General features: G+C 40.8%; 1 protein-coding gene across 1 annotated transcript in view; it reads right to left on the minus strand.

Moving 5' to 3' along the window:
• ARHGEF38 (Rho guanine nucleotide exchange factor 38) overlaps window positions 1-14,592 on the minus strand; it is a 120,763-nt gene that overhangs the window by 44,725 nt on the left and 61,446 nt on the right. Inside the window, exon 3 of the mRNA XM_084889463.1 lies at window positions 12,593-12,716. Coding sequence (XP_084745589.1) covers window positions 12,593-12,716 — 124 coding nt within the window. The remainder of the gene's footprint in view (window positions 1-12,592; window positions 12,717-14,592) is intronic.

A 14,592-nucleotide genomic window follows, 5' to 3' on the forward strand; every position in this document is an offset into this window, starting at 1 on the left:
AGTAGGTTAGCCTGCCAAAATGCCAGAACACTTCTTTTTTTGGTCTCAGCCTCTTTCTGTTCTCCAGCAAAGAATAGGGTGAGGAGGGGAAGTGAGAAGGAAGAGGATGAAAGGGTTAAGGATGCTTGCAGAAGCCACCATTCTTTGCCCTTGGTCTCATTTAGTTCCTACCTCACTTGGGGATAAAACATACTAAAAAAAGATACCCCAGGGACCCTGATTAAAGTTATGAAATTCACACTAAAGGCAGGTGCCAGGTGGTGGTGCATGCAGTTATGGGATTTAAGCTAGCAAATCCCAACTTCAAGATTAAGATGGCGACCTGCAAGAAGGAAGGGAGAGAGAGAGTGTGAGAAAGTAAGGGGGCGTGTGTGGACATATGTGGTGTGTGTGTGTGTATGAGCTAGGGACAGTCAGATCCTGCAGGTCTTCCAAGGAGCTGCCAAAACGGGCAGTCTTAGATGGCGAAACTCTGCTGCCACCATGGACATTACAGGGGCAGCCAGCACAGTCACAGACACCACGTCATCTTGAAAAACAGACCTGCTTGAGACTAGGTTCCTGGCCTCAGCACCATCCAATATGGTCTCTGTCACAAACTGGGACCCTACAGCCACTGGGGATAGCAACCTGAGACCACAGCTGCAGACTCACAGACCCCAAGAATCCAGACATCCTGGCTGCAGATTTCTGTGAGTCACAGAGCCTATCCCCCGCCCCACAGGCTCAGTACAGCAACATAGGAACTGCTAGGCCTGCCCCTCACAGGGTGCTGCAGCTCCACTGCGGTAATTTGAGCCGAGGAGCACCCAGACAGTGGGAATCTGTTGCCAGCAATGCAATCAGGTGACCAAACCCCACACCCACACTGGGTGGCAGTGCCACCTGACTTTGATTCTGGGCAAGCACACACAGAAGTCTTTTTTCCACAGCGCATGAGTGGACCTCCTGCTGACGCAGCATGACTGTACAACTGGTCCCCCAGGGACCCTGATTCTCAGAGCGAGAGACAGCACTGAACACCAGTGACCTAACTCTGTTTCTCATTGTGTGCTCCTGGGATGCCTGATTCCCAGTGTAATCACACTAAGAGCCAGTGACTCTAATTCTTGGCGCATGCATATACAGGGACCCTGATTCTCAGCACGAGGCCACACAAAGCAACAGAGATTCTGATACTCGATTCTTGGTGCAGTCAGTGAAAGATAAATACCACATGACCACACTCATTTATGGATAATAAAGAAGATTACAAACTGTTGAACAAAAATCCAAGCAAAGAAGCATCAAACAGACTGTGAAACTACAGCGGGAAGGTAGGGTAGGATTGGGGGGTAAAAGATCAACCGAAGGACTTGTAAGCATGTATATTATATAAGCACAACCAACAGACGCAAGACACTGGGGGCAGGGTGACGAGGGCAGGTGCTGCATGGTAGGGGAGGCCAGCCAGTGGGGGAAGGTCAGTGGGGAGGAAAAACAGGAGACATATGTATTATTATTTGTAATACCTTAAACAATAAAAAAAAAATTAAAAGTAAAAAAAAATTAAAAATAAAGCAAGCCAATCCCTTGAGTATCAATTTTATGAAGATATTTTTGGGGAAAACCATTATTTTCATATAAAACAGTAGAATTGAACATTTACATGAATTCTTAAGATAAAGTGAGACTACAAAGTTACTTCATGCCTGTGACTTCAGGCCATAATTCTACATTCCCTGGGGCTCATCATATTTCTCTTCTAAAAACAGGAACATTTTAGTAAAAGCTTTTCAGAAGCACTACAGAAAAGCGTGTTCATTGGACTGGACAGTTCTGAGGTCTCTGGTGACATGGTAACAGCAATTTCAGAGGAGTGGTTTCAGGAGGGAAAGAGAGGTGAGGAATGGGACCAGTGATGGGATCTGGACAGTACAGAGAAAAAAACGAGAGAAAGGAAGGGCACCAGAGTGGCGTGTGGGCCCTGCCTCATGACCACCACTGTGTCCAGTGACAAATAGGATAGTGCCGGGGTCGGCAAACTGCAGCTCGAGAGCCACATGCAGCTCTTCGGCCCCTTGAGTATGGCTCTTCCACAAAATACCATGGCCTGGGCGAGTCTATTTTGAAGAAGCAGAGTTAGAAGAAGTTTAAGTTTAAAAAATGTGTCTCTCAAAAGAAATTTCATTCGTTGTACTGCTGGTATTTGGCTCTGTTGACTAACGAGTTTGCCGACCAGTGGGATAGTGTCATAACTGACATGGAGTCTCTCAAAGGAGAGGCTATTGCATTGCTGAGGCAGCACCCACCCAGCACATCTGGCAGCGGGAGGTGACCTGGCAGCTGGCAGCACACACGGGACATCAGTGGGTAGTGAAGATGGATGGTATATAATACATAACATGACCTGTGTTCGGAAGAGAGCAAGGGTTCCCTTCTCACTGTCCATAATTACTGACGCTCTTAGGGGCAAATCAGGCTCTTACTGTTTGTCTGAATCATGAGGTTGGACTGGATGCTCTTTAAATCCAGTGCTAAGTTTGAGGGTACGGCTGTTTATGTTAATGGTAACTCAGTCTCCTCCTGCAACTTTCTGACATCCTGGATACTTCAACTCCGATAGGGATTTTGATAGCAACTGACACATTAAGAAAACATTGGCGCTTAGAGGTTGACTAGGCTTATTGTGGTGAGCATTTTGCAATGTAAACATGTAAGGAATCATTGTATTATATATCTGAAACTAATATAATGTTACATGCCAATTATACCTCAACAAAATAAGACACTGGTTCTCTGAGAGTTGAAAGTTAAGGTTTCCCCTTGCTGGCTTAGGAAAAGAAGCCCTAACTTTTCCCCTTCTCGAGGTTGGTAACAGTGAGGTCTCTGTTCTTAGAACAACGCGTAATTCTCTGTTCATCACATCTTAGTAAGCACTTCCCTTGAGATGGCTTGCCTCTGCTACAGCCGGTTGCTCTATGCTACCCATCAGCCTTTGAAAACGGCCTGGGAAAAGCCACAGGTAGACTCTGCGCCAACAGAATAATTGCCGACTTCCCTCTGTGTGCTGGCCAGTACACTGAACACGTCTCATTATCTCCATCTGCCCTTCATTGCATTCATCCAGGACATGTCTTTTGAGGACACTGTTTTAAGAGCAGGTGATACAACAGCAATAAAACAGAAAAGAATTCCCCCTTCGTGGTTCTATGTCCTGGAGGGGGTGTGCTCCGTGTCTTGTATCTTTCTTTCATGGAGGACTAGCTATCCCCACTTGAAATATGAACAAATGAATGTGGCATCCATTGTTAGCTGTTTATCCATTCTTCTTCTTCTTTTTTTTTTTTCCAAATGAACAGAATGCTAAAAATACAGACTTTTTCCAACTTTTAATAGGTAGGGGTGGCCAAGTACAATATATGTACAAGTATGTGTTTTTGTATGAATGTATATGTGCACAAAATAAAATGTGTGTGAAATGAAACCATGATATATAGGAGGAGGTCCCTGAGAAGGGCTTCTGTCCCCACCCCACCCCCAATGAAAAAGCCTTGGGAGGAGGTGGTTTTGTTGGTATTTCCTGCAGGAAGCATGCTTGGCAGTAGAGGAACCATCTTAAGGCCATGAAGCCAAATGCCAAATACTATGAAGGAAAAAGCTGCAAGGAGCCAGCAGGCAGCTGCCCCAGTGAACTACTGAATTATAGATTTATTGTTATTTGAGGGGGAAGTCACTATTTGGTTAAGTCCGTTGGGCAATGTTTCTATTCCAAGCAGGAAAGTGCAGTCTCACCCACCCACAGAGCTGGCAGTGACAGCGCCAGAATTAAAACAGACCTTCTTGCTCCAAAGGCCGCGATCTTTCCAGGCTATTGTGTGCCTTAAAGGTCTGTACCTCTGCCAACCACTTCTCATGTTCCCTTGCTGGCTGCTGGGAAAGTGTTCTGGGACTCGGAGAACTCTTACACTCATAGAATGTAGTACTTTATTTCCATGTGTTTTCTGTGAAGCATCTGACGTTTCAAATGCACAGCTCCATTCAAATGCACAGCTACCCCACTGACCTTCATCAGCCAGCCCCAGCAGCAGAACACCCCAGAACGTAATGCTCTCCTCGCTTAAGGAAGTGTAGAACCTAGTAACAACCCACTCTACTTCTGCTTTTTATCACAAGAAGTAAGTCCTCATAGTCCTGGGATCCATGTTCACCTCACTTCTGTCCTGGTTGGTGCCTGCCTTCTGCCGGTTTTCTCTTTCCTGTATGGATGGATGTGTACTTGATCCAGAAGCCTTCCCTCTTTTTTCTGTCATATTCTTCGAAGCTGACAGTTTCCCTGTTACTGCCAGCCTTTGGAATAAAATGCTCTGGCCTTGCAGCTGCTGCTTCTGAGTCTCCCCCTGCCAGCCTCACCCATTCCAGTGCACAGGACTCTTCAGACCTGTTCTAGCTGGGCACACCCTGGCTGTGTCACGCCTGGGTCACGCCTGGCTGTGTTCTGAGTAAGACACACACACACACACACATACACACACACACACACACACCGACAGTAACAATAATAATAGTAGAAAAATTATTCAGGTGAGCTCATTTGTGGCAACACCACATGAGTTGGCAGTAACAATGCTCTTCTCACAAAACCTGCGAAAGGCACAGATCCTCTTCCAGGGGCCTGCAGGAGGCAGGGCCTTAGCAGAGCAGAGTGCTGCCGTGGAACAACGGCTCGCTACACCTTCAAAGAATGGTGCCTCTCCATTGCCTTTCTCTCCAAGGATGCACTCACCCTCAGGAAGGACCTATGAGAGATTACAGTTCCTGTCCCCCCAACTTCTTTCAGCTCTGGTTCTCAGCCCAGAGTACATGAGGTGGGCACATAAAGTGGACTTTAACATATTTGAGCTCAGTTTTTTCTTTCACACTATGGAACATGACAACATTTCTGCAAATGCATAGAAGAAGGCATAGCCCTGTTTTGCTGGTCTATTGCTATGTAACAAGGCACCCTAGAATTTAGGGCCTTGAACCAGCACCTGTTTTGATTTTCTCACAGGATTGTGTGGGTTGACCAGGATCAGCTGTGGGGTTCCGCTGGATGTCTCCTGGGGCTACAGTCATCAGAGGGCTTATCTGGCTACATGGTCCAAGATGGCGCATTCTCAAGTCCGGCACTTTGCCAGGGACAGTGGGAAGGCTGGGCGAAGATGGGATTCTGGGACAGCTGGGCCATGGTCTCAGTCTACACAGTCTCAGGTCTGATCTCTCTCCAGGGACCTCACTGTGTAATATTCCAGCAGAGTAGCTGGATTTCAAAATAGCAGACTTCCCAAATCATAAAGGTGGAAATTGCCAACTTCTCTCAGGTTGTTAATACAGTGACTCTCAGGGCCATCCACAGACAAAATGGGAGTAGACCACCAAGCAGCGTGACTACTGGGAGGCTTGGTCCATGGAGGACCATCTTTGGAAAGTGGCCACTGCAACTGCATTCCACTCTACCAAATGTCCAAATGTCCAAATGATATGTTAAATAGCTCTTCACAGAAAAACACGAGTTGCCATAGTAGGTATGTGAATTACCAAGTTGCATATATATTAGTAGCATTTAGAGACCACACACACCCAGTGATTCTGATTTGTTTGAAAAACATGATTAGGACCTCTCGGGGGAAAATTCAGATTTTATTCAATTGTTATATACATTAAAAAATCAAGCTTTGCAAATAGATAATATTCTCAGGATAATAAGTAAAATCCTCCTCCTGGTTTATCTAGGTATCAGGAAAGTTTCTCTTTGACAGTAGAGCTGTGAAACACAATGCGTGTCATCTAAGGACAGAAAATAGGACACCTGTGCTTTGCATTTTGTGGTAACCTGATTTTGGAATATTTCACCAAGAATCAGTTTATCTTATGAAATGTAAAAACTTTGGTGAAAGATGTTTAGTGACGGAAATTGCCAGTTAACTCTGCATTGATATGGCTAAGACGGATGGGTCCTGGAGGCTCCTTGGCACTACCCTCCAGCCACTTAAAAAAAAATTTTTTATTGATTTCAGAGGGGAATGGAGAGGGAGAGAGAGATAGAAACATCAATGATGAGAGAGAATCATTGATCAGTTGCTTCCTGCACACCCCGCACTGGGGATTGAGCCTGCAACCTGGGCATGTGCCTTTGGTCTGTAGGCCGATGTTCTATCCACTGAGCCAAACCAGCCAGGGCCACTTTGTGCATATTTATTTATTTATTAACATGGCCATTCAACTTATTGGTAATCAATTTGATAAATACTAAAAACATTTATTGGGGTGACAGTGGTTAATATGATCATTTAGGTTTCAGGTGTGGGCTTCTATGTTACAAGATCTGTATATTGCACTGTGTGCATTTCCCACACTCTCCTGCCTTTAGGCCTTTATGCCGTTCGTCATTTAGAAAGTGATTTGTTCCAATATCCACCTTCCTACATCCTTCAAGTCCCAACCCTAAACCCACTTCCCAAATCCAGTTTCTTCTCATCATCTGAGTTGAATTAATCTCTTCTCAGTGTATTAATTAGCTATTGCTACAATCGCCCCCAAATTGAAAGGCTTAAAACAGCACGGTTTGTCTACAATTCTCTGGGCTGACAATTTGAGGAGGGCTCAGCTGGATGGCAAGTCTCCATGTGTGCGTTGGGCGAGTTTATTCACACACTCGCAGTCTCTGGCAGGGGGCCAGCTGGCTGAGGAGGTCTTTACTCACATGGGCAAGGCCTTGATTGTGTTGACTGGAATGACTGGGAAATTTGAGCCTTCTCTCTCCCTATGCTGAGAGTGCATGCCACAATGCTGCTGTAGGACATCATGGTTGCCACATTTCATTGGCCAAAGCAAGCCACAAGGCTAGCCCAGATATAAAGGGTAGGGTGTGTGTGCGTGTGCGTGCGTGTGTGTGTGTGGGGGGGGGGGGGTGTGGGTGTGGGGGTGTGTGTGTGTGTGTGAGTAAAAATATGACTCCTACTCTATTTTTCAAAAACGGGCTTAATGTTTTAATATTTTACTTTAAGTAATCTTCCTATTTTTTACAAGCTATCTCAAAGTATAAGTTACGATTAGTAAAATTGAAATTCTGAATATCTTTGTTTTCTCTGTAAACCATAATGTTTTTAACTCTTTATTTTTAACTATTAATAATTTTATACTGAGAGGAGAAAAGTTGCAAAAATAGTACCAATAGGCTCCAAATATTCCTCACTCAGCTTTCCCAATGTCAACGTCTTACACAGCCCTAGTGCAGTTGTCAGAAAAAAGAAATGAAGGTTGCTTCAGTACATTTAACCAAACTACACACCTCACTTGAATTTCAACACTGGTGTCCCTTCACTGTTCTAGAATCTATCCAGGCTTCCACTTGCATTTATTTGTTACTTCTCCTCAGGCTCCTGCAGCCTTGAAAAGACTATAGTTTCTCAGTCCTATTTTATCTTTAATGACTGACATTTTACCGTAGAAGAGGATGATCAATAATTTTGTCAAGTATCCCTCATGTGAGTTTGCCTATATTTTCGCATGGTTGCACATGTTTTGGACAAAAGTACCACAGATGTGATTTTTTTTTCCCTTCAGCACATTGTATTACAGTTTCATGGTGTGCATATGTCTTATTTCCTGGTATCATTGACCTTGATCACTTGGTTAAGATGTTTTCTCTCTGGTTTCTCATTGTGAAGTTACCACCTATCTTCCCCTTTGAGATTAATCAATACCTAGGAGATACTTGGAAACTATTAAAAGTATATTTCTCCCCAAACTTTCATCCATTAAATCTAGCATTGATCAGTGGGTTTTTGTATATAACAATTATGATTATAGAGTTTGTCTAATAGTAAATTTCTATTTTCTTCTTTCCTTCTTCATTTATTCATTGAAATATATCATAAGGAAGAGCTTTCCTTTCTCCTCATTTATCTGTTTATTTTACCATACGAATTAAAATCTAATACAGGCATTATTTATTTTGCTGCTTAAATATGTAAACCATAATATTTTAAATTTGGAAAATACTTCTCTGTGAGCACAGAGGCACCTAATAAGCTCAGAGAAAATTCTGCTAAATAGAAGATACTCAAGTTATGATTACAAATCTCTCTGTATTAAAATGTGTAAATATTTGGGTGCAAATGTTTTGACAGATACTGTCTTTGCCTCCATTTGTATGTGTGTGTTTTGTTTGTTTGTTTGTTTGTTTGTTGTTGTTTTGGGAAAATTAAGTTCACCAAATAAACTGTTTTTATTTATGGTTTTTGAATATTTTCCAAACATATATATTATGAAACCTGATATAGAATGTTAAATAAGAGCTCCATCAAAAGCTTCTTTCCATAAGTCATGCTTTCCAAAATATAATCACAAAATTTCAAAATTAAATATTTTATACAATATGAACTCTCATTGTTTAATTTTTTAAGTTAATTCCTTTTTCATAGGGATACATTTTCTTGTCTTCCCATTTGAATTTTTTTTCAGTAATTGCAATTATAAAGATTAAAAAGCTGAAATTACTCTTTTCCTTTGCGTGTTGAATGTTTTAACTAAAAATTTCAAATAATTTTGAACAAAATGCAATTTCCAGAAGCTGACTAGTGACCACAGCAAAGAAAATGTGACATGAATAGGATTATTTTTTAAATTAAAATCAATTTTATCTTCCAAATATTGTATGTAGTTCTTTCTAACTTTGTACATATAAACCTATGTGTGAAGTTTTACTAATTAGTTAATGTAATAGCATAGCTTTATTACATGAGAACCATCATCAATCCCAGGACATTTCTGCTCCATAGATTTATTTTACAGTAAAAAAAATATTTTATTGTGATGCTGAATTCCATCAAAATATGCATTTGCATTCACAAGTTTAATTTTTAAAGTTACAGTAGCCTTTACAATAAGGTCAGAAAATTCAACTTTGACACAATCAACTCCCAAAAGCTTTTCTTTGATTCTGTGAATTGAATTAAACACTTTTTAAGTTATTATTAGAATTAATTGATTTTATATATTTTTAACTGTCATAATTGGATTGTCTACAAAGTTCTGATTATGATGTTAACTCATGAACAGGCATTGTTTTATATTGCTCACAGGCCCACCCAAGGAAACTTGGAATAAAAAAATGAGAGAAATTATCTAAGTATATGTCTGTTGTCTCCTTGGGTAAGTTTATTCCTAGGTATCTTAATTTTTTTGTTGCAATGGTAAATGGGATTTTTTTTTTAAATTTCTCTTTCTGTGAGTTCATTATTGGTGTATAGAAAAGCCATAGATTTCTTGGCTTTAATTTTGTATCCAGCTACATTGCCGAATTCATTTATTAAGTCTAGTAGTTTTTTGATGGAGTCTTAGGGGTTTTCTATATACAATATCATGTCATCTGTGACTGAGGAGAGTTTTACTTCTTTTCCAATTTGGATGCCTTTTATTTCTTCTTCTTATCTGATCACAATGTCTAGTACTTCCAGTACTATGTCAAACAGGAGTGGTGAGAGTGGGCATCCCTGTCTTGTTACTGTTCATAGGAGAAATGGTTTTAGGTTTTGCCCATTGTGTATGATGTTGGCTGTGGATTTGTCATATATGGCTTTTATTATGTTGAGGTATGAACCTTCTATTCCCCCTGTGCTGAGAATTTTTATCAAGAAAGGGTGTTGGATTTTGTCAAATGCTTTTTCTGCGTCAATGGATATGATTATATTGTTTTTATCTCTTAGTTTGTTTGTGTGGTGTATCACATCTGTTAATGTAAGATAACTGTCACCTGACCTAAAAAGTCAAGCTGCATGGGATGACTTGTAAATACACCTTCTGCAGCTGCACGCAAACATTATGTGCACTTTGGGTTAAAGACACGGGTCAGATTTCAATAAGTGAGGTCCAGGTTGAGAAAAAGATTCAAGGTGGAAGTAACAACATGAACAAAAAGCATGGACAGCAAATGCCAAATGTTTTAAACTAATGGGCACCGCCTTTAATGTAATGACTTTCTTGGCAGATTCCTGTATTTTGATTGTCTTATGGACCCCATGATGGATGGTGAGTATTTTGTGTGTTCTTTGTTTATCAACAACGTTCTTGAGAAACAGAAAAGTCAATACTTAATTTTTTTTAAACATGTGTACACTAACCCTTGTTTCTGAATTGGTTTATTGCCAAGTAAAATAGTTATAGATTTTATAGACAATAAAAAGTTACAGATTTAGAGCATAAGATAAATGACTAACCTACTGTAGTAGCAGCATCCAGATGCTCTGTGGCAGGACAGCTCAGCCCCTGCCTCCCATACATATTGCACTTACACCCAATCTTTAATTCCATACATGTCCCACTCAACCCATTGACGGTTATCCTGGTGGCTTTATGCCTCTCATAGGCTCCTTATTGCCTGCAGAGAAAATTCCAAACTTTGATTCTGAGTATGGTCTGTTCCTATTCCATACTTACAGATCCATTTGTCTTTCCTCCTTTGCATGAATTCCTCACTCCAGCTTGACTTGATCACTCCACAAGTCCTAAATACACTTGGCATTTGGCATTTGCTATCCATGCTTTTGTTCATGCTTCCATTCAGTCTTCCCAACCTATATCTCGTTTGTTGAAATCTGACCTATATTTTAAGCCCAAGTAATATCTTCAAGAGTCCTACTCTGATTTCCCATCCAGGAATATTCTCTTTATCCTCTGAAGGTCTGCAGTTGTATAGAAACTACTCTGGTGGTATATTATACTACTACCTTCAATTCAAGGAGCTGCTTGATTGCAAACTTTTGCAGGATGGAGATGAACTCTTTCATCTTTTGATATTGAGAATGCCATGCAGCATGAGTCTGTGAGCTTACTGCTGCTTAATAACTTTTCATGGAGTGAATTAATAAATTAATGGCTAATAAATCCAAACTAAAGAGATAATGAATGAAGCCTTCACTCTAGAAAATATTTTTACAATGCATTGGAAAATACATTAATTAACCCAGGCTGCCACAGCAAAATAACAAAGACTGGGTGACCTACACAGCAGATATTTATTTCCCATGGTTATGGAGGCTGTAGAGTCCAAGCTCAAGGTGCCAGCAGATTCAATTTCTGGTGAGGACCTTAGGAAGTCCTCACATGGTAGAGGGACAGAGGGAGGGAACTCTGGTTTTTCTTCCTCTCATTGTAAGGACACTAATCCCAACATTTGAGAGAGCCCCTTTGGAATTCATCTGAACCTAAATTACCTCATTGGAATTAGAGCTTCAACAAATTAATTTTGGGGAAACACAAATGTTCAGTACACAACGAAGACATTTAATCACAAGAAATGATTGCATTTAAGCCTGTCTGTGGGAGAATCTGTTTGAGTGAATGGGCATTGTGATCTGTAAAGTCCTACAAATAGCCAGGTTGATTCACCCTTCAATAAGATTAGCCTTGTTTATTAATCTTTGGGTCATCCATAAATGCTAAACAAGATCAGTATCATGTCATTTTTATAACTCTGATGTCCACTAACAAATAAAGACACAGTAGATAAAGACATAGGTGTGTATTTGGGTCTCTGTGTCTGTCTCAAACAAAAGGATTCACATCAAACGTATAATAGTGGCTTCTTATGGGAAAAACAGTGGCATTGCAGAGGCATATCACCCCATGTGCTCCTGTACTGTTTTGATATTTTTGTAATAAGCATATTTTACATATTATGTTGAAACAGAAAAATGATTTTAAAATCTTTTAAGAATTCTTGATCTACATGGAACTATGTATATGAGATCCTAATGTGGCAAGTGCCTTCAATGAGTTCATACACAGTATTCCTTTGGAAGCCCCAAGAACTGCAGAAAATAAAAACTTGGCTCAACGTATTTCCACTGACCTAGACTCTCAATTCCAATAATTACAAGCTGTTGTTATTTCTTGTGATTAAGCCCCTATCCCATTGGTCGACAAACTCATTAGTCAACAGAGAGTCAAACCACAGCTCAAGAGCTGCATGTGGCTTGCAAGCCACAGTTTGCCCACTACTGCTCTATTGTTTTAAAAAATCTTACCAGAGACTAAATTTACTGTGAAAGTAAAAACATATATGGAAAGCAAATATATAGAAGAAAAAAAAAGAAGGGGGGGGCATGGAAAAAGTTGAACTTGTGTGTCTCACAAATCATATAAACCCTTCACACAAAAAGAATTTACAATCCCCAAATCAATGGATTCATAGGCATAAATCTGGAAAACATTGTGACTAAAATCAGTAAAGCTATTAAAGTATTTAAATATTTAATTCTTTTACGGATCAAGTACGTGTTAACCATAAAACAAAATGAGAACATCTGGAAGGCAAAGAGGTTGCAAGATTGAAAATAAAAAAGCAAATGGCGTATTTAGTGTTGCTGAGAGACTTCAGCAAATGGATATCAACCCATTTCAAAATAAATACAGAGTTTGTGTAATTACCATGAGCCTGAAGAGGGGTTTAGCATTTATATGCCTCTTGGGAAGTCGGATGAGTCAGAAATATAAAACCAAAGCAAAGGAAGGGTATTGAAAGATTATTTCCTGCTGCATTGTACAACGGAGAAGAGAATAAACATACCGATTACTTGCATGGCCGGTTCCACGTCTGCTGTGGCCTCTTCCAACAATGACAGCAGCTTGGCTGATATCTGATGCACGGACTCAATATTGCTAAACAAGCTATCCACATCCAGCCGATCAATCTGAAGAAAAACAAACACTGAGTAGCAGCTGATAGAAAGAGACGCACTGTATTCAGGATGTTCTCTCTCACAGTAAGCTTTTATATGCTAGCCCAGGCCACTTTCATCAACCATTTCTGTAAACACCTTCTTTAGGATTTCTAGAGGAAATGTGTAGTTTTTCATGCAAGAAATTGGAATAGTGCTCTTGTTACCTCTGTCTTTTTCTTTATTTTAACTAAATTTTTTGTGAGTAGAGTGTACATCTTCATATGCTTATAAGAACCAGAGTGTGAAGAAGACATGGGCCAGCTAGTTGGCATTTTTATGAACTGCCCTCCAGGAGGGTGTGTACCTAGGCATATAAATTTTGAACACTGCACTGTTCACACAGCAGAAGTCAGGCCTTCCTCTAGCAAGAAATTATTTTCAAAGCTGCTTTAAAACATGCATGTTTTCAAACTGAAGGCAAGTAGTTGCGCTGAGCTGTCCTGGTTTTGTTTTTGTTTTTTAAAGAAATGTGAGTAGAAGTCTTTAACAAACATGTTCTGCTAATTAAAGATTCATTATATAATTTCTTCATGCACACCCTCAAAAACTAGTGTTATCATTTCCAGGTCTTATGGCTGGTATTTATAATAATTTTCCTATTCTTTCATCCATCCTTTTATTAAATATTTCCCGAGGACCTTGTATATACCAAGAATAGCAACAGAAGCCAAACTCTGTGAGAGGCATTAGATGATTAGTGGGAGGATGGACAGCTATCCTAATATATCTAAAATGGAGTGTATTTTGAGTTTGCTAAAGCTTGCTCAAAATCTTTCTCTTGAGTTTAAGTTAGATCTTGCATAATCAAACAGTATCTACTTAGGTCAGGAACAGATCAGTACAGGCTCCACTGGGCAACCACAGGGAACAGGAGTAGGTGTGTTCTATCCCTGGTTTATTGTGCGTGAGGTTGTAGGTGAAAAACCAAACCATCAATAATCAAGTCATGAAGGTACTTCAAAGGTGAAAAGTGGAGCTGCTAGTCAAAAACCCAGGCCAGCAAAATTCGATGTTAGAGAGTGATAGAAAGTTGAGCTAAGGATCAGAAAGAAAGAAGCTGAGAAAGTAAGGGAAATTGGCAACACTGAATCCTATATAATAAAGAGGTAACATGCAAATTGATCATCAAACCCTCACAAGGCTGCCTATGAACAGGTTGGCAGGGGGTTTAGTGAGGGGCAACCAACCTACTGAAAAAGCAGACTGCATGGAGCAACCATGCCAGCAGGGGGTTAGTGAGAGACAACCAAATGACTGAACAGCAGGCTGCATGGGATGAACAGGCTAGTGGGGGGTGGGGGCTGTGAGGGGCAACCAGGCCGGCAGAGGGGGGCAGTTTGGAGTGACCAGACCATTAGGGGGATCAGTAAGAGGTGACCAGGGGTGAGACAGTTAGGGGAGACCAGGTAGGTAGGCAGGTGAGTTAGGAGCCAGCAGTCCAGGGTTGTAAGTGGGATGTCTGACTGCCTCTTACATGTGCATTCTCAAGGGGTTCTGGATTGGAGAAGGTGCAGGCTTGGCTGAGGGTACCCTCCCCCCATGCACGAATTTCATGAACCAGGGCTCTAGTATAGAATAAGAGACAGACTTGGAGGAATATCTGAAGATGAGGTCCAACAACTGCAGCTTCTTTCTCCTGCTCTCAGCATCAGTTTCATTGTGTGTGCTAGATCCATTTAGTGGGGAGAGAGGAGGCAGGCAGCCATCTTCTCTTGTCCTTTTTAACATTGACCCATCTATTGTTCCTCATACTGGACATGGATAATATTGATAAGGATATTCTGTTATTGAGCATAGAAGCACCACTTTACAGTAAGCCTTGTTTAAAATTTGGTGACTATGTCAG

Source organism: Pipistrellus hanaki, assembly GCF_964339955.1.
Source record: "Pipistrellus hanaki genome assembly, chromosome: 1".
In the NCBI taxonomy this organism is placed as follows: domain Eukaryota; kingdom Metazoa; phylum Chordata; class Mammalia; order Chiroptera; family Vespertilionidae; genus Pipistrellus; species Pipistrellus hanaki.